The sequence below is a fragment of the Oncorhynchus nerka genome, linkage group LG18, assembly GCF_034236695.1.
Source record: "Oncorhynchus nerka isolate Pitt River linkage group LG18, Oner_Uvic_2.0, whole genome shotgun sequence".
Taxonomy (NCBI): Eukaryota; Metazoa; Chordata; class Actinopteri; order Salmoniformes; family Salmonidae; genus Oncorhynchus; species Oncorhynchus nerka.
In genome coordinates, this window is record NC_088413.1 from 44,562,143 (window position 1) to 44,589,263 (window position 27,121).

The window sequence follows — 27,121 nt, forward strand, 5'->3', positions numbered from 1 at the left end:
GCTGAAGAGAGAATAGCCTAATATTAGAGAATGCACTCACAGATATGCAAATGCAACATACAGTATACGTGACATTGCAAAGAGCATTGTACTGTACTCAAATGCAGCATATTTTGACACTTAAAAAGTCTAATAGAAATCTGCAACATTTATACACTGACATACATAGATATATTCATAGTTGACATTATAAGGTTAACAGAGGTGATGTGTTCCTTTACCAAGAGGTGAGACTCCTACCTCTAGTCTCTTCGAATTCATCGGGTGGAAGTGAATTCTCCTCCCCCAAAAAAGTAAGGCTTCTCAAGATAGAGGTCAGCGGAATATATACTGGGCTGGCCCTCAACAATTTTAGAAAATACACTTCTAGATAACACACAAAATTAAAAACGCACACAGACCTACACGACTTACAGATACGAAGCTAGTGGTGCCCAATACTGAATTCTGAAATGCACACTTGGGGGATACAGAGAGAGCCACATTTGTCAATCTGTACCTTTTGCGCTATTGTGATACCTACAATAGTGTGACTATTGGCGAATAATGTACAGTGTCCATATTAGGCCAGCCTCTGACAACTAAATCATCCTTCATTGCACTATCCAGTTAGTCATTGTAACTACACCTTTGTTGTATTTGTCTGTGACCAAAGTTTCCAATCAAAACTAACAGCAACATTACATCACATAATTTGAACTCCAGTTAACATGTTCATTAACCCATCATTGTTGGTTTCCTGAAGTTGAAGGGTGCAGTATACAGTACCTGGAGCAGTAGCTACCAAATTTGTATGAGTGTATGTTGCTCCCCCTTTGTGTATTAGTTAATGACAAGTACAGTACACCGGGACTGGTCCTTCTGATAGGCTGACAGAGACCTAAGAGTTAATTGTTTGACGAATGGGTTTGAAGCATTTGGCTTGAGCGGGAATATGATGCCATGTGAAAAGGGCACTTACCACACTTGAATAGGTTTGGTATAAGGCAAGGTTAAATACATATGATTATAGTAATCCATAAATTTACATTTAAAGGCAATGTTCCTGCTTTAGCGGAGACGACATTCACGGTAAACAATGCATACAATGAGTGTAAAAAAAATTAAGAACACCTTCCTATTGAGTTTGAGTTTATTTTTATGGGACAGTGCACATTGATCAACGTTTCTGTAAAAGTGCCGGTTTTAGCCAACTGGCTAATTTTCAACCGCAGTCCCTGGGCAGGTTTTTAAAAACAATTACAATACAGACAGTCAATGAGCAGTGAGCACAAGCAGAGCGAGTTGAGTTGAGTGCACCCCCCTCCCTCAGAACAGCCTTAATTCGTCAGGGCATGGACTCTACAAGGTGTCGAAAGCATTCCACAGGGATGCTGGCCCATGTTGACTCCAATGCTTCCCACAGTTGTGTCAAGTTGTCTGGATGTCCTTTGGGTGGTGGACCATTCTTAGAACTGTCGAGCGTGAAAAGCCCAGCAGCGTTGCCGTTCTTGACACAACAAAACCGGTGTGCCTGGCACCTACTGCCATACCCTGTTCAAAGGCACTTAAATCTTGTCTTGCCCATTCAATGTCTGAATGGCACACATTCTCAATTGTCTCAAGGCTTAAAAATAATTATTTATTGTCTTCTTCCCTTCATCTACACTGATTGAAGTAGATTTAACAAGTGACATCGATAAGGGATCATATCTTAACTGGATTCACCGGGTCAGTCTGTCGTGGAAAAAGCAGTTCTTAAAGTTGTTTTTTACACTCAGTGTATGTCGGCTCAAACGCAAAATTACCTTAATTTATATAGCGGAATCTATAATGCTTCCACTTTACAGATATGTCAGTTTTGGAATAAAACCCTATGGTCCTAGCTTACATGGATAAAAATATATTGCAAAAATATATCAGGATAAAAGTAAAAAGGAAGATTGATCAATTGTTTTTAATATTAGGATGTTCCTATGTAGGTGTAAGTATCTTTACTGTAATTGGTAGTTCAATCTTATTAAAAGTAAATAAAAAAATAAAGGACAAAATTAAGCAACCATAAAAACACTGGCTCAATGATTAGTGTTTTTTAGGTTAAGCCTGCCACCTGGCAGACAGCATTAAGTAATACATACATGGCTATGTCATGTGACCATATGATGATTTGGAAGGGGGTGGAGGAATAAAACACACACACACAACGCACACACACCCACCAAGCCCGGACTCTAGGCTTTGTACAGAAATTGCTGTGTGCCGGCTGCTGCTCCAACCAGGCGACAGGGAGAGTGGATCCGAGTTGGGCTGTGCAGCAGGTTTGTGGGCTGGTTGTCCCTCTCAGCTCCTGATGAGGGTGAGGAACTCGTCCCGTGTCTTGGGGTCCTCCCGGAACACCCCCAGCATGGTGCTGGTCACAGTCTTGCTGTTCATCTTCTGCACCCCCCTCATCACCATGCACATGTGACTATGCAGGAAGAATGGAGGAGAGACAAAATGCATCATTATACATTGGTGTTATACAGTGGCAAGAAAAAGTATGTGAACCCTTTGGAAATACCTGGATTTTCTCCACACAGTGTTGTGTGTTCCTTCCAAACAATGCAACTTTAGTTTAATCTGTCCACAGAGAACGGCTACTCCTAGGGAGAGTAGCAACAGTGCTGAACTTTCTCAATTTTTAGACAATTTGTCTTACCGTGGACAGATGAACATCAAGGCTTTTAGAGATACTTTTGTAACACGCTTTCTTGCTTTATGCAAGTCAACAATAATACATCTTAGGTCTTCTGTGATCTCTTTTGTTCAAGGCATGGTTCACATCAGGCAATGCTTCCTGTGAATAGCAAACTCAAATGTTGTGAGTGTTTTCTATAGGGCAAAGCAGCTCTAACCAACATCTCCAATCTCATCTCATTGATTGGACTCCAGGTTTTTCTTTTCTTTTTTTCCACCTTTATTCAACCAGGTAGGATAGTTGAGAACAAGTTCTCATTTGCAACTGTGACCTGGCCAAGAAAGCAAAGCAGTGTGACACAGACAACAACACAGAGTTACACATGGAGTAAGCAATAAACAAGCCAATAACACAAACAAATCAATGACACAGTAGAAAAAAGAAAGTCTATATACAGTGTGTGCAAAAGGCATGAGGAGGTAGGCAATAATAGGCCATAGGAGCGAATAGTTACAATTTAGCAGATTGACACTGGAGTGATAAATGAGCAGATGATGATGGGCAAGTAGAGATACTGGTGTGCAAAATAGCATAAAAGTAGATAAAATAAAAACAGTATGGGGATGAGGTAGATAGATTAGGTGGGCTATTTACAGATGGACTATGTACAGCTGCAGCGATCGGTTAGCTGCTCAGATAGTTGATGTTTAAAGTTGGTGAGGGAAATAAGGTTAGTTGACTCCTGACTCCAATTAGCTTTTGGAGAAGTTATTAGCCTAGGGGTTCACATACTTTTTCCAACCTACACTGAATGAAATACAATAATGTGTGTGTTATTAGTTTAAGCACACTGTTGGTCTATTGTTGTGACTTAGATCCGATCAAATTTGATAACCAATTTATGCAGAAATCCAGGTAATTTCAAAGGGTTAAAACACTTTTTCTTTTAGCTGTAGTTATTAGATGTGGGTGTATGAGAAATGTCCTGTTAGTGACGCATTGAAGATTGTCCAGATATGACCTTGCACAATATATTTGGTTTCAATTATGTGTGTTTGTGTTTTGACTGACATTATTGCATTGGCAATAAGGTACTTTTGCCTCTGTGGATAGACTTGACAGATATTGCCCAGAAACTACCTCATTGGGAAGAGAAAGGGCATATTTGTTTTCCTAAAACTAAGGATTTGTTCATATGAATGTGTATACACCATACAGCTAACATTCAAGCCACATTTTTCCATAGTGCATCTTTAATGTATGGGGCTTTTAATATCAGTGGTGAGGGAAAAGAGAGAAAGAGACATACGTTGCCTCAATGACGACGCCCACCCCGGCAGGCTGCAGAGCTTCAGTGATCGCCACAGCAATTTGTTTGGTCAACCGCTCTTGAACTGAAAGAGAACAGACAGATAAACACGGTCCAAGTCAGAGAGCAAAGTCAAACACGATATCTGACATGATCGACCATGACATGGCAGGTTCATGGCAGGTTACTGTTTGTTCTAAGTAACAACACTTACCAGGCTGTCAACCAACTGACCATCTCGAAAAAGGACAATGTGGGAATAAAAATAATGCACGATTTGAATTTGAATGCAATTAATAAGTTGTTACTGTGGTATTTACAGTGTAAGAATACACGAATGACAAGTCCTAAAAAAAAATTACACAAATATTGTCTTTGAGACAGAATAAAAACTCTAGTTCACTTTATTGTCCATCAACTCTCGAAAGTATAAATTGATTGTTATATGTCTGGAAATACCTTGCAGTCGACGGCTGTAGATTTCAACAATCCTGGGGAGAGATTAGGGGAAAAGGCATTGGGAAAAAACTTTCATTACATGAGAACACCCAAGTGGTAAGATTTACAGTGAGGCAAATAGGCTTACATTGTCAAAGAGGGATTACACATTCTTCAGGGACAGAGTGGAAACTAGAAATAGACATCTCTTCACAACAGAGGTCACACTTTACAGTGTCACTCAAATAGGTTGATTTGTATTGGTTTGGACAGGGTGAAGTTTCTAAGAGCTGTTGTAATTTGTTTGTTTAAAGAACAGACTCAATCAAATCCATCCAATTTTTGCATACACAATACACTGGGAAATCTTTCAGTAATAGGAATTTATCTGCTACAGTGTTTCTTCAGGACCCATAATAAATGTTGTGATTTAATATGAATATTGGGTAAAAAAAAAAGTGTTATTTTTATTGTGTACCTTCTGCAATGAGTCTTTGGTTTAAAAAAGCCAACTTTGCCTTCAGAAAGTATTCACACCCATTGACTTATTCCACATATTGTGTTACAGCCTGAATTCAAAATGGATAAATGCATTTTTTTATATGGATAAATACATCCCCCTCAACCATCTACACACACACAATACCCCATAATGACCAAGTGAAAACATGTTTGTAGATTTGTTTTCGCAAATGTATTAGAAATAACATAGAAATATCTCATAAGTATTCACACCCCTGAGTCAATACTTTGTAGAGGCACCTTTGGCAGTGATTACAGCTGTGTCTTTATGTCTAAGAACTTCCCACACCTGGATAGTGCAACATTTGCCCATGATCCTTTTCAAAATTATTCAAGCTCTGTCACATTGGTTGTTGATCATTGATAGACAACCATTTTTCAGATTTTGTCATAGATTTAATTCAAAACTAATTTGGCCACTACGTAATGTTCACCGTCTTCTTGGTAAGCAACTCCAGTGTAGGTTTGGCCTTGTGTTTTAGGTTATTGTCCTGCTGAAAGATTCATTCATCTTCCAGTGTTTGGTGGAAAGCAGACACAACCAGGTTTTAGCTCCATTCCATTTCTTTTTTATCCTGAAAAACTCCCTAGTCCTTAAAGATTACAAGCATATGCATAACATGATGCAACCACCACTATGCTTGAAAATATGGAGAGTGGAACTCCGTAATGTGCTATATTGGATTTGCCCCAAACATAACACTTTGTATTCAGGACAAAAAGTTAATTGCTTGGCCAATTTTTTTGCACTATTTCTTTAGTGCCTTGTTACAAATATTCCAAAACGTGTCCTATTTGCATTATGTCCAGGCTTCTTTCTTGTCATTGTCAATTAGGTTAGCATTGTGGAGTAACTACAATGTTGTTGATGCATCCTCAGTTCTCCCATCACAGCCATTAAAACGCTGTAACTGTTTCAAAGTCACCATTGGCCTCATGGTGAAATCCTTGAGCGGTTGAAAACCAGTGTGAAATGGCTAGCTAGTAAGTGAGGTGCGCGCTAGTAGCGTTTCAAATCGGTGACGTCACTTGCTGAGACCTTGAAGTAGTTGCCAAGCCAAGGGAAACTTTTGTGGCGCGATGGGTAATGGTGCTTTGAGTGTGACTTATTGTCTATGTGTGCTGGTTCGGGGCGAGGAGAGGGACGGAAGCAAAACTGTTACATTGATGCTGTTGACCCGGATCACTGGTTTCTGCGGAAAAGGAGGGTGAGTAACTGGTGTGAAATGGCTGGCTAGTTAGCGGGGTGCGCGCTAGTAACATTTCAATCGGTGACGTCACTCACTCTGAGACATTGAAGTAGTTGTTTCCCTTGCTCTGCAAGGGCTGCTGCTTTTGTGGAGCAATTAGGTAACAGTGGGTGTCTGTTGTTGTGTGCAGAGGGTCCCTGGTTTGTGCCCAGGTAGGGGCGAGGAGATAAATGGAAGCAATACTGTTATACAGCTATCTTCCTCTACGGCAACGGAGTTAGGAAAGACGCCTGTGTCTTTGTAGTGACTAGGTGTTTTGATACCCCATCCAAAGTGTAATTGATAACATCCTCATGCTCAAAGGGATATTCAATGTCTGCTATTCATTATTTATTTTTGTATCTACTAAATAGGTGCCCTTATTTGTGAGGCATTGGAAAATCTCCCTGGTCTTTGAGGTTAAATGTGTGTTTGAAATTCACTGATCAACTGAGGGACCTTACAGATAACTGTATGTGTGGGGAACAGAGATTAGGTAGTTATTCCAATATCATGTTAAACACTATTATTCACACAGCGTCAATCCAAGCAATTTATTATGTATCGGCTGTATTACATCCGGCCGTGATTGGGAGTCCCATAGGGTGGCGGACAATTGGCCCAGCGTCGCCTGGGTTTGGCAGGGATACGCCGTCATTGTAAATAAGAATTTGTTCTTAACTGACTTGCCTTTTAAAAGGTTAAAATAAATGTGACTTGTTAAGCACATTTTTACTCCTGAACTTATTTAGGCTTGCCCTAACAAAGGGGTTAAATAGTTGACTCAAGACGTTTCAGCTTTTCATTTTTAATTAATGTAATTTTGTATTTATTTTACTTTTTACTAAATGTAATAAATGTTAAATTCAGGCTGTAACAACAAAATGTGGAATAAGTCAAGGGGTGTGAATACTTTCTGAAGCCACTGTGCATACAGATGTAGGAACTTAATTTTAGCCAGTTTACTACAGCAGGAAATGTGAATTATATATATATTTTAAATTGTAGTGGTTGATACATTTTTCGCATGAGGAAATCAAGTCGAAAGTAGAAATTAAAAACTTTAGAAACCTTGAATAGACAAGTTTTAATTTCCTGCTGAGAGATCAAATTCTGGTGATTTTCAAGGAGTGTGTGGTATTCTGTGCCAGTCACACTGACAACCAGTTGCAAGTTCCAACCTCCAGTGAGTCAATCTGAGTAGCAGAGCAGTGGATCACGCTAGCCTCATCATAGCCTGACATACCTTCCCCTTTGACCCAATGCTCTTTTACAAACATGACCTCTCCTATCCCTGCAGTTCCATCACTTGGCTCAGCAAAATGCCACAGAACAAGAGGATTACGAAGACTTTCAAATTGGCAGATGCATCGATATGAAGGGATAAAACTGTTGCATCCATCTCAATGAAGCACATTTTGGGTGCAACGCCTTTCAGAGCTCAATTCTTATAAAATTGTATATGTCACATGCTTCGTAGACAACAGGTGTAGACTAACAGTGACATGCTTTCTTGCAGGTCCATATCCAACAATGCAGAGTTATATTTTTTTTTGTAAAAATATAGCCACACGAGGAATAAATACAGTGAATAACATGGCTATACACTGAGTGTACAAAACATTAGGAACACGTAATCTTTCCATTCCAGACTGACCAGATGAAAGCTATGATCCCTTATTGATGCCACTTGTTTAAATCTACTTCAAACAGTGCAGATGAAAGGGAGGAGACAGGTTAAAGACGGATTTTTAAGCCTTGAGACATGGTATGCATGTATGTATGTATGCATGCATGCTTGCCATTCAGAGGGTTAATGTGCAAAAGGCCAGCATCCCGCAGTTGCCTTTTCACTGTTGACGTTGAGACTGGTGTTTTGCGGGTACTATTTAATGAAACTGCCAGTTGAGGACTTGTGAGGCGTCTGTTTCTCAAACTAGACACAGTAATGTACTTGTCCTCTTGCTCAGTTGTGAACCGGGGCCTCCCACTCCTCATTCTATTCTGGTTAGAGCCAATTTGCGCTGTTCTGTGAAAGGAGTAGTACACAGCGTTGTACGAGATCTTCAGTTGCTTGGCAATATGGAATAGCCTTAATTTCTCAGAACAAGAATTTATAGTCATTTACAACATTAACAATGTATTTCTGATCAATTTGATGTTATTTTAAAAATGGGCAAACATTTTTTGCTTTTCTTTAAAAAACAAGGACATTTCTAAGTGACCCCAAACTTCTGAACGGTAGTGTAGGTGTTTGGGTGTCAGTGTAAGTATGTGAGAGTCAGTGGAGGCTGGTGGGGAGAACTATAGGAGGATGGACTCATTGTAATGTCTGGAATAGAATCAAGTGCAAAAGAGAGTTCGTGCAAAAAAAAAAGAGTCAATGCAGGTAGTCCAGGGAGCCATTTGTTTAGGTATTTAGCAGTCTTGTTTAGAAGTCTTATGGCTTGGGGGTAGAAACGGTTCAGGGTCCTGTTGGTTCCATACTTGGTGCATTGGTATTGCTTGCCATGCGGTAGCAGAAAGAACAGTCTGTGGCTTGGGTGGCTGGAGTCTGACCATTTTTTGGGCCTTTCTAACACCTAAGCTAAGGCCCTAACATTTAAAAAAATATACAGTATGTTTTTACCTGGCCTTATTTCTATTACAGAATATTGGATGACTGATTCATATTCCATTCATACAGCGATAGGTTTAGGTTTCTACATGATACTTGAATTTTCCCTATACCCATCATGAGGTTGCTACAACCTAGCTTACATATGAAAGTTTACAACAAAAGAGAAAATCTTTTAGTGATCAAGGTGACATACAACGACATATTCAATAATGCAAACTCACCTGCATTTAGCTGATCTAGGGTGTAATCATTAGTCCAAACAGATGAAAATTCAGTTGTGTTTATCCCCGTTTCGTTCCGTTTGCTTCATTTTAAGAAACGTTTTTCAAAAGAATTAGCAGAATGAATACACCCCTAATAGTCTATTTTAATAGCTGCCACATACAAACAGTATGATCACTTTGCTCGTCGTATAATTCCTTCTCACATCTATTCGCTAGTCTGTGACCAGGCAAAAAATAATAATAATAATCCAAGCCAAACCACTAAATAGTTCACCATATTAGCTAACATCATAGTAAATATACAGTTTAAGTCAGAAGTTTACATATACTTAGGTTGGAGTCATTAAAACTCATTTTTCAGTGGGCCAGAAATTTACATACACTAAATTGACTGTGCCTTTAAACAGCTTGGAAAATTCCAGAAAAATATGTTATGGCTTTAGAAGCTTCTGATTGACATAATTTGAGTCAATTGGAGGTGTACCTGTGGATTTATTTCAAGGCCTGGGAAAATCATGGGAAAATCAAAAAGAAATCAGCCAACACCTCAGAAAATAAATTGTAGACCTCCACAAGTCTGGTTCATCCTCGGGAGCAATTTCGCAAGTATAAACACCATGGGACCACGCAGCTGTCATACCGCTCAGGAAGGAGACGCGTTCTGTCTTCTAGAGATATGAACGTACTTTGGTGTGAAAATTGCAAATCAATCCAAGAACAACAGCAAAGGACCTTGTGAACATGCTGGAGGAAACAGGTGCAAAAGTATCTATATCCACACTAAAACGAGTCCTATATCGACATAACCTGAAAAGGCCTCTCAGCAAGGAAGAAGCCACTGCTCCAAAACCGCCATAAAAAAAAGCCAGACTACAGTTTGCAACTGCACATGGGGACAGAGATTGTACTTTTTGGAGAACTGTCCTCTGGTCTGATGATACAAAAATAGAACTGTTTGGCCATAATGGACATCATTATGTTTGGAAGAAAAAAGGGGGAGGCTTCCAAGCCGAAGAACACCACCCCAACCGTGAAGCACTGGGGTGGCCACATCATGTTGTGGGGGTGCTTTGCTGCAAGAGGGGCTGGTGCACTTCACAAAATAGATGGCATCATGAGGCGGAAAATTACGTGGATATATTGGAGGCAATATCTCAAGACATCAGTCAGGAAGTTAAAGCTTGGTCGCAAATGGGTCTTCCAAATGGACAATGACCCCAAGCATACTTCCAAAGTTGGGGGAAAATGGCTTAAGGACAACAAAGTCAAGGTATTGGAGTGGCCATCACAAAGCCCTGACCTCAATCCCATAGAAGATTTGTGGGCAGAACTGAAAAAGCATGTGCGAGAAAGGAGGCCTACAAATTGACTCAGTTTACACCAGCTCTGTCAGGAAGAATGGGCCAAAATTCACCCAAGCTTGTGGAAGCTTGTGGAAGGCTACCCGAAACGTTTGACCCAAATTAAACCATTTAAAGGCAATGCTACCAAATACTAATTGACTGTGTATGTAAACTTCTGACCCACTGGGAATGTGAAGAAATAAATTAAAGCTGAAATAAATCATTCTCTCTACAATTATTCTGACATTTCACATTCTTAAAATAAAGTGGTGATCCTAACTGACCTAAAACAGGGAATTTTTACTGGGATTAAAAAAAGGGATTTGTGAAACTGAGTTTAAATATATTTAGCTAAGGTGTATGTAAACTTCCGACTTTAACTGTATTTACTAGAACTAACGTGTTAGTAAACCCGCTACAATCATGCAGTATAGTGTACAGCAACAGTTACACTGGCGAGCCCGGGTTGCTATAAATTAATAAAACCAAAAGCTTACCTCGACTTGGAAGAGTTCCAGTGTTGGATAGTCATAGGTAGCTAGCTAACATAGCATCCCTATCTGTTTGAGCAAGTGAAACTAGATAGCTGCATTCGCTAGCTAAGTAACATTAAAGCTGCAATATAACTTTTTGGGCGACAACCAAATTCACATAGAAGTGTGTGTTATTCACTGAACAAAAATATTAACGCTAAATTACTTAGTACATATAAAAAGGTCAATTGAAATATATTTATTAGGCCCTAATCTATGGATTTCACATTACTGGAAATAAACATATGCATCAGATGGTCACAGATACTTAAAAAATAAAGTAGGGGCGTGGATGAGAAAACCAGTCAGTATCTGGTGTGACCACCATTTGGCTCATGCAGCGCGACATCTCCTTCACAATAGAGTTGATCAGGCTGTCGATTGTGTCCCTTGAAATGTTGTCCCACTTCTCTTCAATGGCTATGCAAAGTTGCTGGATATTGGCAGGAACTGGAACACGCTGTCGTACACGTCAATCCAGAGCATCCCAAAATATGCTCAATGGTCGACATGTCTGATGAGTATGCAGGCCATGGAAGAACTGGGGCATTTTTAGCTTCCAGGAATTGTGTACAGATGACGGCGGATGAATGGCACGACAATGGGACTCAGGATCTCGACACGGTTTCTCTGTGCATTCAAATTGCCATCGATAAAATGCAATTGTGTTCGTTGTCCGTAGCTTGCAACAACACATCATCAGTAGGGTAAAACTAACCTGTCTCACGACGGTCTAAACACAGCTCACGTTCCCTATTAGTGGGTGAACAATCCAACGCTTGGTGAATTCTGCTTCACAATGATAGGAAGAGCCGACATCGAAGGATGCTCTGCCTGCCATAACTCCACCATGGGGCACTCTGTTCACAGCATTGACATCAGCAAACCCCTCGCCTGCATGACGCCACATCTGCCGGTACAGTTGAAACTGGGCTTAATCCGTGAAGAGCACACTTCTCCAGCGTGCCAGTGCTCATTGAAGTTGGTTACGACGCTAAACTTCAGTCAGGTCAAGACGCTGGTGAGGACAAGCATGCAGATTACCTTCCCGGAGACGGTTTCTGAAAGTTTGTGTAAACCCACAGTTTCATCAGCTGACCAGGTGGCTGGTTTTAGACAATCCCTTAGGTGAAACCGGAACTGACATGGTCTACGGTTGTGAGGCCCATTGGACGTACTGCCAAATTCTCTAAAACTATGTTTGAGGCGATTTATGGTAGAGAAATTAACATGTAATTCCTTGGCAACAGCTCTGATGTACATTCCTGCAGTCAGCATGACAATTGCACACTCCCTCAAAACATCTGTGGCATTGTGTTGTGTGACAAAACAGTACATTTTAGAGAGGCCTTTTATTATCCCCAGCATTATCACGCTGTTTAATCAGCTTCTTGATATATCACACCTGTCAGGTGGATGGATAATCTTGGCCAAGTAGAAATAACAGGGATGTAAACATATTTGTGCACAAAATTAGAGAAATAAGCTTTTTGTGCGTATGGAACATTTCTGGGATCGTTTATTTCAACTCATGAAACATGGGACCAACACTTTACATGTTGCATTTATATTTTTGCCCAGTATAGATCTGTCATTATCATTGAAAGCAAGTCTAAAAAGGGGTAGAGCTGTTCTATGAGCGCTATTTCTATTGCTTCCCGTTCTGAAGTTTTGTTTGTCTTTTACTGTCGTACTCCGAAAGTAATTGCAATTGCGCACACATTGATGTCAGACATGCACCTACTGTACCCTAATGCTCTGTTGCCGATGACTGGGATGAATGCAGGAGCGGATTTCAGCAGCAGGACAAGACGCCCTTATATCAGTCAAAAAGAGGGTATGTAGGTGATAGGCCTATCTGGCTTATATAATGATGGTCATAATGCTTCTTGACAGTGTCATAAAGTGCATTTTCTTAGTCCAAGTAAAGTGACACAGGATGGTCATAATGCTTCATGACAGTGTCATAAAGTGTATTTTCTAAAAGTTATTTAAAAAAATGCAGAATATAACAAAGGATTTAAGAAACGAAAGGAAACTTCTTGGCAGGGCAAAAAAATATTTGAATAAATGTGGGTTTTGACACTTATGTATGCGTCATAACCAGCCATACAATCACGCAAAATGTCATAACAGGGATAAATATGGGTTATGAGTGGTATGACCATATTATGACAGGTTATGACAAGTTGTCAGCTGTTATAACATGGTTATGACTCCAGAGTGGCGCAGTAATCTAAGGCACTGCATTGCGGTGCTAGAGGTGTCACTACAGACCCTGGTTCGATCCTGGGCTGTAACACAACCGGCTGTGATCGGGAGACCCATAGGGTGGCTCACAATTGGCCCAGCATCACCCATGATAGAAGGGGAGGGTTTGACCGGGGTAGGCCTTTGATAGGGTGGACAACTTGTCATGTTCATGCTGCAAGAGTTCTGATAGGTTGGAGAACGTCCTCTGGAAGTTGTCATAATTACTGTGTAAGTTTATGGAATGGAGTGAGAACCATGAGCCTCCTAAGGTTTTGTATTGAAGTCAATCTACCCAGAGCAGGACAGAAACGAGCTGTCCTCCGGCTACACGCAGAAAGTACTGTAGACCTTCATTGCAAAACAGTGTGTTTTAATAAAATTATACTAACATATTCACGTCCCCAAATCATTTATCTAAAAAAGATAACTTTAATGTTTCACTATTTAACATTTTCAGAAATTGGTATTGGATGCATTTGCTGATGTGATCCATGACCAGCCTTTCAAAGTATTTAATGGTATGGGGCAATAATGCTATGGGGTGATTAGTTTAGACAGGTTACCTTGGCGTTCTTGGGCACAGGCACTATGGTGGTCTGCTTGAAACATGTAGGTATTACAGACTGGGGGTTGAAAATGTCAGTTTAGCCACTTGCCAACTGATCAGTGCATGCTCCGAGTACGCGTCCTGGTAATCCGTCTGCAGCCTTGAGAATGTTAACCTGTTTAAAAGTCTTACTCACGTCGGCTGCGGTGAGTGTGATCACACAGTCGTCCGTAACAGGTGGTGCGCTCACGCATGGTTCAGTGTTGCTTGCCTCAAAGCGAGCATAGAAGGCATTTAGCTCGTCAGGCGTGTGTCATTGGGAAGCGCATGGCTGGGTTTCCCTTAGTAATCCGTGATAGTTTGCAAGCCCTGCCACATCAGACGAGTGTCAGGTATAGTATGATAGTGGGATTTCTTATAAGCGTCCGTGTCCCACTCCTTGAAAGCGGCAGCTCTAGCCTATAGCTCATGGCGGATGTTGCCTGAAATCCATGGCTTCTGGTTGGGGTATGTACGTATCGTCATTGTGGAGACGACATCGTCGATGCACTTATTAATGTAGCCAGTGACTGATGTGGCGCACTTCTCAATGCCATCGGATGAATCCCAGTGCATATTCCAGTCTGTGCAAGCAAAACAGTCCTGAAACTTAGCATTCACCTAATCAGATCACTTCCAAATTGAGCGTGTCACTGGTACTGCCTTTTTGGGTTTTTGCTTGTAAGCAGGAATCAGGATGATAAGAGTTAGGGTCAAATGGAGGATGAGTTTTGTATGAGTCTCTGTTTGTAGAGTAAAGGTGATCTGGAGTTTTTTCCCCCTCTAGTTGCACAGGTGACATGGTAGAAATGAAGTCAAATGGATTTGAGTTTTCCTGCATTAAAATAACCGGCAACTAGGAGCGCTGCCTCTGGATGAGCATTTTCTTGTTGACTTATGGCCCTATATAAGCTCGTTGAGTGCGGTCTTAGTGCTTAGCATCGGTTTGTGGTGGTAAATAGACAGCTACGAAAAATATAAATAAACTCTGGGTAAATAGTATGGTCTACAGCTAATCATGAGTTATAACTCCTTGATATTAGAGATCGCGAACCAGCTTTTGTTAATGGACCGTTGGGGGAGTTGCAGTGATGAGACAAGTTTGTAATTGGAACTCAATTGGATATCACAATTTTTTTAAAATTTTAAATAAAAAGACACCCCACCCACCCTTGAGTTGCCGTTCTGTCTTGCCGATGCATAGAAAAACTAGCTAGCTTTATAATAACCATGTCCTCGTTCAGCCACAGTTCTTCAGGTCCCGTTGATAGGATACTTTTGAACAGAGCTCGTCTAGTTTGTTCTACAGTGATTCGCAGATAGAACAGACGGTAGGGGTGGTTTATTCACTCTCTGCTTTCATCAGAGTGCCCCCACGTCGGCCTCTATATGGAACGTCTTTTCCTCTTTCGAGTGTCTGGGATTAGTAGAATTCTTCATCCAAATCAGAGGTTAGTGATCACATTTCTGAAGTCCAGAAGCTCTTTTCGGTCATAGTAAACAATGGCGGAAACATTATGTACAAAAAAAAGTTAAGATTAGCACAATATTTTTGGTCAGGAGCCCGTAAAACAGTTTACCGCTATACATGCCAGTGCCATTACCTGAAGTGTACTCTCCAAAATAAAAGTTACTCTTTCAAAAATAAAAGTATTGCTGGTATTGTGTTTTGTATGGTGAGCACTGGTGTATCAGCGTGTGTGCCTGCGTAGCTGCGTGTAGCATAGACACCATGACCACATGGGTGGGGAAGGGAAGTAAGAGTATGTATTAGTGAAAGGGGCTAAGCCTCAGGTATTGGGTCAGATGGGATCAGAATCCTCTCGTCACATACACACTCCTAATCAGCTTAAGGTTCCACCCTGAATGGCCTCTCCACTTAAATAGCCTCACAGCAAACACTACTGCTATGCTACACGAACGCTACACTGTAGAAGCTAATGTATAGCTAACCCACTAAACCCAGGTCCAGCTCTCTGGGCTACAACATGAGTCAGCCTCTTAGTTCATCACAGTGTTGTAGTTCCTATTATCTAATAGGTGACCATATTGTACTGTATTGCCTGAAGGACTGTCTAGGAACAGATTACATATTTGTACATGATACTGCACACATGGATTGAGTCTAGGTAATCCCGATCCCTCCAATTTCCCAATATCCAACCCTACTGTTAGGATTTTTTGTCATAGGAATTCCATACCTTGGTGCGGTTCCCTGGTATACCGGCAAGAACATCAATAGCTAACGATATCCACACTGAAGAAGGCTGTTAAAGTCGAAAGTCTCAGTACACTATCCCCTTTGTTCAAAATAATTTTTACTGCAATTGAAAAATTAAGTAGCTTTTTGCGACATCCATTACATTTGATTTAATATCACAATAGCAAATACACTATTACACTTTCCATACACTTACCTGGCCAGCTTGCTGAGACCCAGCACCCTCTTATTGGGGAGGTAGCCTATATGGACCTGGGGGAGAGAAGAGAGACCAATTCTTCCATTAATGATGGCCAACTTCCGCATTATAGCATATTCACAACAACAGACAGTAAATCATGTTGTCCCAAATTCTGCACTGACAAACAGACCCAACTGGCATGATATGTACAGTATATCTCAGTGTTTGAAGTGGGCTGGATATGACTCAATGGATTCCACCCCATGTCTTCTGTGTATAAGAAGACTGTTAGCCCGCTGAGCTAAAGCCTAGGCATTAGCTCAGTGAGCGAACACATTTCTCCTCAACAAGTTCTCATCACGTGATGAAGGCAAGCTGAACATTTGCTTTCCACCTTGATGGGCTGCTGCGTGGGAAAGATAAGAATCATAAGAAGCAAAGTCAAAAGGCAACATTTATCTAAAGGCCATCGGAGAAGTGAAGGGGAGGTAAGGGAGTCACGTCTGCACCATGGATAAATAAGCAGCAGATGAAAGCCCTGAAGAGGATTGAGCTCGACTCTCCTCCCCATCCAGCTGGTGAGCCTGCTACTGCATATGACTGGAAGGCTAAATACCCCCTCCCTCCACCCATTCCCCACCCACCCTCCACTCAAATGTCAGCAGCAATGTGCTGAAACAGGCAGAGAGAGAAAGGGCATGAATGCAAGGATTTCCCCTCCTACTCTTTTCTCCCTCTCTTTTTGCTAGGTGGTGATAAAATGCATTTCTGAACAGGGTGAATGTAAAAAATGAAGAAAAATCTTCACTTTGAAAAAAAGGGATTCACGTTTGATTAAAAGTTGGGATCAGATATGGGCATCATGGTTTTTCAAAGGTATGTGGTGTAAAAGTAGGCCTAACAGCATAGCTCAATGAAAACAAATACCACCTTGTTGTTAGGTGATAAGAGACACTAAAAGCGTTAAAAGACGACTGACTGGACGCGCTAAAAAAATATTTTTAATCTAGATCTGAGCTCCCGGGGAGAAATCGGTGAGTCATTATTAGCGCTCAGCGATCGGCTCAGATAGATGCGCGGGGAAATATATAAGTGTGTTGATAAGAGGCGACTAGCACTTGTGATGACAACAGGGAGCTATCAGCGGGGAAATTAGGTGGACGGGAGTAATGTGGCCTTCTGACAGCCAGCCGCTGACAAACAAACACACACCACAAAAACGACCCGTGTGTGTGTGTCCAGAGAGAGAGTGGATAACACTTGCTACCGCTATCATCACGGCACATTTGCACCATGAAAAGGATATGAACGGATCAATGGCCTCCCTCTTTGGTCTAAAATGGCATACACCTGAGGGGTAAGATGAGGGGAGAATAGAGGGGAGGATGCTAGGTCTACAGTACTAAAATGTCAAAACAGGAGACTTTACAAAGGCAACCGTGTCTCACTTGAAGCCCCACTGACAGGATTTCAGTTAATTTGGGATGTGTTCCAAAATGGCATCCTATTGCCAATATAGTACAAACAGTGTATTATACAGGGAATAGGGTGCCATTTGGAATGCCACTTTGGTCAGTGCCGGTTGCCATTTTTTCTTACCAGTAGTTTAATCACAGCTGGGCTCAATTACAGGCTCAGTGGACAAAGGCCTTATCAGTGCCCCTGAGGATGTTTCTACATGGGGCACTTATTTGGGGTGTTTAGCAGTGGGGTATTAGGCGTGAGAGTACAGTAGCCTATTCATTTTATTTCAAATTGTGGCATCACCTCAGCCACAGAATTAGGCCTACAACTTAACCTCGCACACAAAAATTTATAAAAATCAACCATGCAAGCCAAGGTAATATAGAAAGTAGGCCTACTCCTTGTTGTGAACAAGATTGTCTGAGAAGCACTTTCGCTGAGTTAAACATGTGTATAAACCCTTATTTTTATTGTGTTGATTCATTGCAGGATCCAACCTAGAAGAAATGCCCCATAATTGGAGATTGTGCATCATGGACTGGTGTGGGTCTGGGGTGCAAATAGGTTACCCTTCCAAAGATGGGCACCAGGTGGTGCTCGCACATGGAGAACATGTCAATGTCCTTTACGATCACCATCTCGTCGTGGTCCTCGTCAAAGATTGCGTCATTCAGCACGTCTGCGGAAGCAAAGAGAAAAAGTGAGTGAGACGGATGAATGCAAGGCCCATCGAGTCGACGCCATACAGCTCCGAGACACTTAACAAGACGCGCAACAGACGAGACCAGACAGCCCTCGGCAACCTAATCATTCACTCTACCTCCATTCCATAAGCCTGCTGTTTTTATCTGGCAAACATTGTAATTATATCTCGACTCCCATATAGCCCTACCGCTCTTCCTGTTTGTCATTTTATTTCATTTTCTCTCCTAGCGGAGCTCATATCATTGTTCAAATAAATCCATGGGTTTTTATCTGTTTGTGACGATGCGCTCTCCCTTCTCCCTGACGGAGGTTTTTAATTTCCTGGCCGCCTATCTACAGAGGTTGGGTTGGAATGGGAGGTAAGTTTCCATGGTAACATGGTGAGTGAGTGGACTGTCTGACTTGTTGCTCTAGGGTCCTGCCTTGTTGATGTGGTTTTGCCACTTGTCTGTACAAGCAGCAGCCGGTTTGGGCGCTATGGCGATGAGATCACTAGCTAAACTAAACAACAACAGTAGTTTCACCATAGGCCATAGTGTTTGATAAGTCAGACAAGGCCTATATGCTGATTGGATGAGAGCATCTGCTAAATTAACTAAATGTTAATGTATAGCAGGGGTACACAATTACTATGAGAAAGTCCACATCACTAAGGACTTAAAAATAGTCCACACACCCCCACATAGTCTTCTCCCTCAGGAGGCTGAAAGAAAAGTTCTACAGCTGCACCATCGAGAGCATCTTGACTGGCTGAATCATTGCTTGGTATGGCAAATGCACCACCCTCGACCGCAAAGCGCTACAGAGGGTGTTGCGGACAACCCAATACATCACGGGGGCCAAGCTCCCTGCCACCAAGGACCTCTATATCTGGTGGTGTCAGAGGAAGGCCCGAAAAATTGCCAAAGACTCCAGCCACCCAAACTCACTCTGGTACTCGCTCTGGTACCGTTTCCCGGACAGTAGCATTCGGCTCTCGGACCAACATGCTCCGAGACAGCTTTTACCCCCAAGCCATAAGACTGCTAAATAGCCATAGGACTGCTAAATAGCCATAGGACTGCTAAATAGTTCATTAGATGGTTAGCCGGACTATCTGCATTGACCCCATCTTGCACGGACCCTATGTCCACTCACAAGACTATATACAGTGTGTATAGACACACACGCCACGCTGACACTTTCACCCAAAATACCCGACACACACACGCTGCTACTCAGTTTATTTATTATTATATCATCATCATCATCATCAATCCTGCCTAGTCACTTTACCCTGCCTTCATGTACATATCTACTTCATACATTGATCTGGTACTGATACTCCCTGTATATAGCTTCATTCTTGTGTACATTATTCCTCGTGTTACTATTTTTATTTTTGTAATAATCACAGACAAGCTGCAAAACCACAACAAGGCAGGACCCTAAAGCAACAAGTCAGACCCTCTGCTCACTCACCATGTTACCATGGTAACTTTACCTCCCACTCCAACCCAACCTCAGTAGATAGGCTGCCAGGAAATTAAAAACCTTGCTTTTGCATCCATGGGAAGGGCTCGTAAGCAAGCATTTCATAGTAAAGTCTACACCCGTTGTATTCGGCGCATGTGACAAATTAAATGAGATTTGACTGAATTCCTAATAAAACGAATATATATATTTTTTTACATTTTATTTTTTAATTATTATTTTGGGACCCGCAGTCTGTACTGACCCTGCTCTGGGTCCGGATCTGGACCCCGGTCCATCAGTTGAGTATGGCTGATGTATAGGATAAGAATTATTAGAATATCAAGTGCAGTTTCACTAGACTGGTTAAAAAACAAAATGAACAAATGCTGATTTCACATCACTGTTAGAATATTATGATTTCTTTATTGACAATTGGAGGTAACAGTCTTTCATAGATTCACTGCTCTCTGACACGTTCAGTAGGTTAGAATAAAGTCATTAAGAACATTGTTCTGTCCATTAATGATAATATTTGACCGTGCTTAAAGGAACAGTGCTACTATTTGGGTTTTCCACTCAAGCAGTACGCCAAATGTCTCCCTCCCATGTGTTATTTTGGTAAAGCTCTACTGATGAAATCGAGCACCGTCCCCAGTTCATCTCACCAACCTAAGGGCAGCAGATGTTCAGAGAGCAGTTGCCCCTCACCAGTCTGGTTCCCTACACCCCCCCCCCCACACACACACACGTGACTGGGCCACAGCAAAAGAACAGGAAATCAAATCAGCATCAACTCATCTCAGACAAAAACCACACACAGTCACTATGGCTACATTACAAATTGTCAGGATGTCAAGCGCTGGTGGCCAACCTGCTTTCTATCCCCATCTCCCTTTTTCTCTCTCCCTTCCTCCCTCACTACCCTTCTCTCAATCCCCTGTAGCAGTGCTGTCCTCCCCCTGCCCCTTCGCATCAACACCTAAATGAGAAAGAAACACCTTAATGATTGGTTGACAAATAGTGCATCCCACAATGCAGGTGACGGCTGCATGGTGCACTTGGTGAGAAGCAACTGCACCAACCCGAAGGAGACTTCATCAAAAACTGCAAGTCTGACAAATTTATACCTATAAAGCACTTTGAAAGGCGGTAACCAACGATGGTCAACGACTTGACAAAAGTGAGTCGCTCGAACGGGACATATGCATTTTGCTTACTGCCTTCAAATGCAGCTATGAAGGATATGCCATTCAGGTTTTTCTTGGAATCTCATGTGTTGATAGCATCATACATTAAACATGAATGGCATCTCTTCCTATGAATACCTTCTTCCTAATGCATAATAAGCACATAGCATAATGCATAAATGAGAAGTAACATGAACCCACTTCATAATGCATTTATTGCAAAATATATAATAATGCATGACATAGGTGCTAATAACTGCTCATAAACATCTAGATAAGCACTTAATAAGCAACTAGATAAGGAATTATACAGCCTAGTCATAATGCCCTATGAACAAAATGTTATAATACACTATATTAAAATAATAAGGACAATGAGCCTCATAGGGCTAGATTTCTTTCCACTACGAACCCGTCTTGCGCAACAAACACGAGTCATTATTTTTATTAACAGAAATGACAAAGTCTGGGTCAGCATCGAGGGATTTTAGTGGAAATTCTGTGAATAAGTGAGAATGTGTGGAAACTAAGTGTGTGTGTGAGTGAAAGAGACTGTCCACTGTTGGAGTTAGAAGACCCTATAAAAGTAAGACCTACCAGTTCAGCTCTGCATTATTCACACTGACATCCTGTACGCCCTGGGCACTCATAAAACGAGTCACTTATTTGCTCACACAAACAGACACACACATGCGCACACACATGCGCACACACACACAAAACACACATGGCATGTGCAAGCAACCACACAGTCTCACACTCACACAAAAGTATGTGGACACCTGCTCGTCGAACATGTCATTCCAAAATCATGGGCATTAATATGGAGTTGGTCCCCCCTTTGCTGCTATAACAGCTTCCACTCTTCTGGGAAGGCTTTCCACTAGATGTTGGAACATTGCTGCGAGGACTTGCTTTCATTCAGCCACAAGAACATTAGTGAGGTCGGGCACTGATGTTGGGTGATTTGGAACGCCGACAGCGAGCCAGGCCCATTCAACCCAAAGGTGTTCGATGGGGTTGAGGTCAGGGCTCTGTGCAGGCCAGTCAAGTTCTTCCACACCGATCTCGACAAACCATTTCTGTATGGACCTCACTTTGTGCATGGGGGCATTGTAATGCTGAAACGGAAAGGGCCTTCCCCTCCAACTGTTGCCACAAAGTTGGAAGCACAGAATCATCTAGAATGTCATTGTATGCTGTGGCGTTAATATTTCCCGTCACAGGAACTAAGGGGCCTAGCCCGAACCATGAAAAACAGCCCCAGACCATTATTTCTCCTCCACCAAATTTTACAGTTGGCACTATGCATTGGGGCAGGTAGCCTTCTCCTGACATCCGCCAAACCCAGATTTGTCCGTCGGACTACCAGATGGTGAAGTGTGATTCATCACTCCAGAGAACATGTCTCCACTGCTCAACCCATTTCATGAAGCTCCCGACGAACAGTTAGTGTGCTGACGTTGCATCCAGAGGCAGTTTGGAACTTGGTAGTGAGTGTTGCACACACCTGTCAGCAACGGGTATGGGTGAAAAAGCCAAATTCACTCATTTGAAGGGGGTGTCCACATACTTTTGTAGTGTATATCCATATATCCACTGGCTCACTGTGACAAGGCGAATATGACACCTATTGCGGTTTTCCGCAATCTGATTAAACCTATTCCTGGACTAAAAAGAACTTGGAATGAATATTCTTCTTTGAGATTCTCCTTTGTTTTTCATCCAGGCTTAGTCTGGGTTTGTGAAACTGGCCATAGAAGTTAGTCAGCTCTTCAAAAATCTTAAATTCAATGACATTACACATTTAAACAATGTGGTGGTGCAGAATAAGAGCTAATCCAAAAAGGGAGAGAATACTACTTGCTTCAGTGCTCCTGAACACACATCCGTGACTCATCGTGACGCTTCACTTTTTGCTGGATTTACTGTTAGGGTTGGCCCCTCACGTTTCCATACCACTCCCACAACACCTCAAACAGTGGGAAAAGAGCATTGAGTCCATATAAACCAGACAGGGTCCAAGCATTCTCAAGTTATCCAAGATGCATGTTTTTCAGCTAGAGAGGATGAGTGTCACTAACACATTCTCTCCGCGTGGAACCTCAAAGTGCTCCACGCGAAACCAACTCCAGATGGGTTTTTGGTGGGAGGAGGGCGGAGTTAATAATACTGCGAAGGGCAGCTCCCCAGCTCCACCACTAAAACAGTCCCAACCGTGGAGAACAGAACCAATAACAGTTACCTTGCATATCCAGGCTCAACAAGTCCCCTGGTCATCCTTGACCAGGGGACTTGTTGAGCCTGGATATGCAAGGTAACTGTTTCCTAAGGATGGACAGAAATAGCGGTATTGTGTAGAAAGAGGGGTTTCACAGACAAATGAGGGAAAGTGCATAAACAGAGAATATTAGAAACAACATTTATTGTAGGGTTACTTGTCTATGAATGTACGCTGAACATAGTGCATTGTGCATCCTTCTTTCTTGATGTACTATTTTGTACTCAACTGCTCTAAATCACATACTATGGTCATTTGAGAGAAGCCTGTCTCCAGTGCCAATAATGATTTCAAATGTTGTACTGCACAGCTCTAAATAATAATCTGTAGCTCTTATACTGAACATTGTTTTACAAAAAAACAATCAAGTTAATTGAGTTAAGTTAAGCATCTTCTGAAACACCTGACCATAGACTACAGATGTAAGAAGTGTGTATTACATACAGTATCAATCAAAAGTTTGGACACCTACTCATTCAAGGGTTTTTGCCCATCTGGTTTGCGCTTAGTGGGACTATCATTTGTTTTTCAACAACGACCCAACACACTTCCGGGCTGTGTAAGGGATACTTGATCAAGAAGATGAGTAATTGAGTGCCGCATCAGATTACCTGGCCTCCACAATCTCCCGACCACAACCCAATTGAGATGGTTTGGGATTAATTGGACCGCAAAGTGAAGGAAAAGCAGCCAAAAAGTGCTCAGCATATGTGGGAACTCCTTCAAGACTGTTGAAAAAGCATTCCAGGTGAAGCTGGTTGAGAGAATGCCAAGTGTGTGCAAAGTTGTCATCAAGGCAAAGGGTGGCCACTGAAGAATCTCAAATATATTTTGATTTGTTTAACACTTTGTTGGTTACTACATGATTCCATGTGTTATTTCATAGTGTTGATGTCTTCACTATTATTCTACAATGTATAAAAGAGTAAAAATAAAGAAACACCCTTGAATGAGTAGGTGTGTCCAAACTTTTGACTGGTACAGTAAATATATATATATATAAAAATAACAGTTATATCAGCATAATAAATTGCATATTTCTCCTTCCAAAACAGATTTCTTGATTGGAGTTCAGTAGCCTAAGTAAATCACATTTAAATGTCTATATTTCAGGTAAATTAAAATGTTTAGTTTTAAGGTCACAACATAGGAAAGTGTTGACAACTTGGGGAAAGGGACATTCCGGCTGACTCACCTATGATTTTCTCCTGGTAGCCCTTGGTGAAGAACTGCATGGCAGTCGCGGCTCTCCACGGAGTTTTTAGAAGTCCCTGTCTTTGCGGGTCCTCCCCGAGCCCCCGGAGAATAGTGGTGTAGGCAGCCGCAAGACAAGGCAAGTTGATCTCGTTGTCTTCCATACTTCGGGTGCGCTCATGCTTCCAGCCCTCTACCACCGAGGACCTTGTGTGCGAACTCGACTCACCGGTCGTCCCCGTCCCTTGAGCTAGGCCTACCAAGATCTGGTTGTCTTTTTTTACCAAGTGTCCATTAATAGATCTTTCGTTCGTAGTCGGTTTACTGTCCGATTCATTATCGTGACACTGTTTTGAGCGCTCCATAGTTCAGAATTGACGTAAGGTCTTTTCACTAATAGAGGATGCGCTTTCCAGTGTTTTTCGCTTAATGGACGCAGCTTTGTTTTTGAACGCCCCACCTGCAGAGTACACTGCCGTCACCTGAATGCATCAAAGTACATGAAGCACTCACTCTCAGACGTTGGTACCCCATGGCTTTATATGCAATATAATCCTCGTGCATTTCTATTGGTCGAGCATTTTGTGTACGTCACGTTCTGTCAGTTGTATGTAAGCCAATGGAGAACATTGCCTGTCTTACCCAAACTCCTTTCTCCGGCCAAATGCTACGCCACGCCCACGGATGTTAGTTTCTTCTCTGGAATGAGTCTGGCTCTGAGTACCCCCCTGATGGTTTTGAGAATGAAAATGTATTCTAGACCGTCTGATTGGTCTCAGAAACCAATGGGTTGGGCGTTTTGAAAATTCGTCATTGGCTTTGGTACTCTGATTGGTTAGGGATGATCCAATCACTGATGACTGTTTTGGCCAACGCCTCTCATTTTGAGGTCACCATAAACCACTTCAATTATGGCAGTCTCCTAACAAGATTTCCATCCAACCTTTTTATGCTAGCAAAGTACATGTCAGATAAAACAAAATGTAATGAAAGGCCTGATGTTAACAGAACATTTGTCAGTAAACTTTCCAAATGTTGACAAGGTGATCTTTTTGTGGCAGTAAAAATTAATTATGCGAGAAATGTGGTGGAAACGCTTTTATGAGCAAATATGTGTATAACAACAAAGTAAACATGGGAGTCATGTTTTGTGTGGTCCTCCCACTATGACTTGTCAAGAGAGCATACAGTTTATTAGGCTACAGATTAAATAAATTATGAACTTCACAGGGTGGTGAAAGTGCAAGGTGATGAGCTTGATGCTCCTTTCCAATAAATATCGAGGGTCTTATTCTGGTGACATGTTCGTCAATGCTTGGCTTTCATTTGACAAATAAAAATAATCTACCGCTTTTGTCCATAATCTCCTTTAGGCTATATCCACACTGTATCTGTGAGCTGTTGGCTGGAGCGCACCTGCCAATACCAGTGTGCACACTCCCTGTATAACAAAATTTTTCGTGAGATGTTTAACTTGTATTTTATATTCAGTACATGGGAATTTAACCACTAAAGGTATTTTTATGTGCACTAAGTCATCCTGCACAGCCTTTTATCCGCAACAAGTCAATTTGATGTAAAAACATCTCTGATGGAAAAACATGTTTTTATGCAGAATTTAGAATATTCGCATGAACATCTGTCACCAATCAGTCTGAAGTATGTAGCAAATGAAAAAGCAGTGGAGAATTCAGTTTGAGTCGTCAGGCAATCCAGAACACTCAAATTCTGTATGGATCCGAATATGCAACAGTTGGAGGATATGCACTATTCAGTGAATTTACTACGTAATATGCCACCATGTGGCCTTAATAGAAAACTACTGAAGTAAAAGTCTGAAAGTATTTGGTTTTAAATATACTTAAGTATCAAAAGTAAAAGTATAAATTATTTCATATCCTTATTAAGCAACCCAGATGGCACCATGTTCTTGTTTTTTATTCATGGATAGCCAAGGACACACTCCAACATCATTTAAAAACAAAACATTTTGTTTTTAGTGAGTACACCGTATCAGAGGCAGTAGAGATGACCAGGGACGTTCTCTTGATAAAGTGTGTGAATTGGACATTTTTCCTGTCCCGCTAAGCATTCAAAATGTAACCAGTGCTTTGGGTTGTCAGGGAAAATGTTTGTAGTAAAAAGTACATATTTTCTTTAGGAATGTAGTAAAGTAGCAGTTACCCCAAAAAACAACTTCAGTACTTTTAAGTATTTTTACTTAAGTACTTTACACCACTTCTAAATTTCAGTGTTTTTCCTCAATAGTTTTTCATAAAAAATTAAAAGTTAGGAAATCCCAGTGAATCACAGGCTACCACAATTCAGCTATTGCACTCTAACAAAAGACAGGGTAACACATCTGTTGTAGCCTACAATGAATAAATAACTTCAACTCATTATCAGTGATGTTGAATGTGTTATGAAGGTTATTAATGACACTGCAACACTCCAAGGTCTGTTTTGACTTGTTTTACAAATGCCTTATGTCTACCCCCTTCAAGTAAATTGTTACCGTTATATTCACAATCACAACTAGTGATTGTTATAGGTCTATTCAGTCTCAACATGTTAAAAAAAATGTGTTACGGTATTTTTAAACAGGTGTCAGTTTCCTTAATAAAACAGATAGAGTAGCAGACCAAATTGTGCTACAGTTGTGCTTATTTGTATGTTCTTCTATAAAAAGTTATTTAAAAAAACGAGAAAAATAAAAAGAC

General features: G+C 41.4%; 1 protein-coding gene across 2 annotated transcripts; it reads right to left on the reverse strand.

Annotated features, from left to right (window-relative positions):
- Positions 1 to 1,917: 1,917 nt before the first annotated feature.
- On the reverse strand, positions 1,918 to 24,921 carry LOC115145869 (GTP cyclohydrolase 1). 2 transcript variants are annotated; one of them, XM_029687463.2, is made up of 6 exons: positions 24,403 to 24,921; positions 18,149 to 18,258; positions 16,131 to 16,186; positions 4,425 to 4,456; positions 3,966 to 4,050; positions 1,918 to 2,446 (listed from the first exon to the last, which is right to left on the reverse strand). In XM_029687463.2, exons 1-6 carry the CDS (start codon positions 24,764 to 24,766, stop codon positions 2,320 to 2,322), a joined length of 774 nt encoding a protein of 257 aa, XP_029543323.1. In that variant the 5' UTR covers positions 24,767 to 24,921; the 3' UTR covers positions 1,918 to 2,319. The 2 variants fall into 2 exon arrangements, with proteins under 2 accessions (XP_029543323.1, XP_064860195.1); XM_065004123.1 differs by lacking the exon at positions 1,918 to 2,446 and adding an exon at positions 2,455 to 2,815.
- Between the last annotated feature and the right edge of the window lie 2,200 nt (positions 24,922 to 27,121).

Excerpts from the sequence above, each read along its gene's own strand:
- LOC115145869 (XM_029687463.2), bottom strand. The coding sequence starts at position 24,766 with ATGGAGCGCTCAAAACAGTGTCACGATAATGAATCGGACAGTAAACCG. Across the intron at positions 18,259-24,402 it reads CTACCAGGAGAAAATCATAG|ACGTGCTGAATGACGCAATC; the intron begins GTGAGTCAGCCG and ends TTGCTTCCGCAG. Across the intron at positions 16,187-18,148 it reads TGGTGCCCATCTTTGGAAGG|GTCCATATAGGCTACCTCCC; the intron begins GTAACCTATTTG and ends TCTCTCCCCCAG.